We start from the raw sequence: 540 nt of genomic DNA on the forward strand, positions 1-540 counted from the left end.
TGGTTCTAGACTGTTGGTTGTCGTTCACTAGTGCCTACCAGCCAGCCATGCCTCTTGGATAGTCCCTTGGTCTGCTGTGTCACAAGTCACAGATGAGCGCGTTACAGATGCGCGCGTCACAGATTCTGGGTCTGCTGACAGTTGGTGTATACTATGCACAAGTAAACGCTCGACAGTAGCAGTAGGAGGGTCTTGTATATCTTCTTCCCACGTTGAGCGATCCAAATTTCGCATGACCTCATTTGCCCAATTCGCCAGACCATTGCACTACCCTGGTATGTTTCCCCCCAAACCTCTTGCAGCCTCGCGACAACCTCTCGAACTGAAGCTTCTGTGACGGTGACAGCGGTTGAGGTGGCGTTCGCTCGCGCAGCCGATACGGCGACACACGAGTCATCGGGGGTGGCGTTGACATTGGCGTCGTTTGGACGGCTCTGCGACGCCGACTTGCTGGCGGTGTCTGGTGCGAACGTGATGCTTCGCGGCCTTGGTTGCTGCTGGTAGCTGCTGTAACAGCAGTGTCAGTCTGGCCAACGTCAA

The 540-nt window shown here is 55.4% G+C and overlaps 1 protein-coding gene across 1 annotated transcript in view; it reads right to left on the bottom strand.

Annotated features, from left to right (window-relative positions):
• Positions 1-116: 116 nt before the first annotated feature.
• The window catches only part of PPTG_21503 (hypothetical protein), a gene marked incomplete at both ends in the record, with an annotated part of 1552 nt that continues 1128 nt past the window's right edge, over positions 117-540 (bottom strand). Inside the window, one exon of the mRNA XM_008898302.1 lies at positions 117-507. Within this exon, the coding sequence (XP_008896550.1) occupies positions 117-507 (391 nt within the window). The remainder of the gene's footprint in view (positions 508-540) is intronic.

This window comes from Phytophthora parasitica (genome assembly GCF_000247585.1).
Source record: "Phytophthora parasitica INRA-310 unplaced genomic scaffold supercont2.6, whole genome shotgun sequence".
Lineage (NCBI taxonomy): Eukaryota > Oomycota > Peronosporomycetes > Peronosporales > Peronosporaceae > Phytophthora > Phytophthora nicotianae.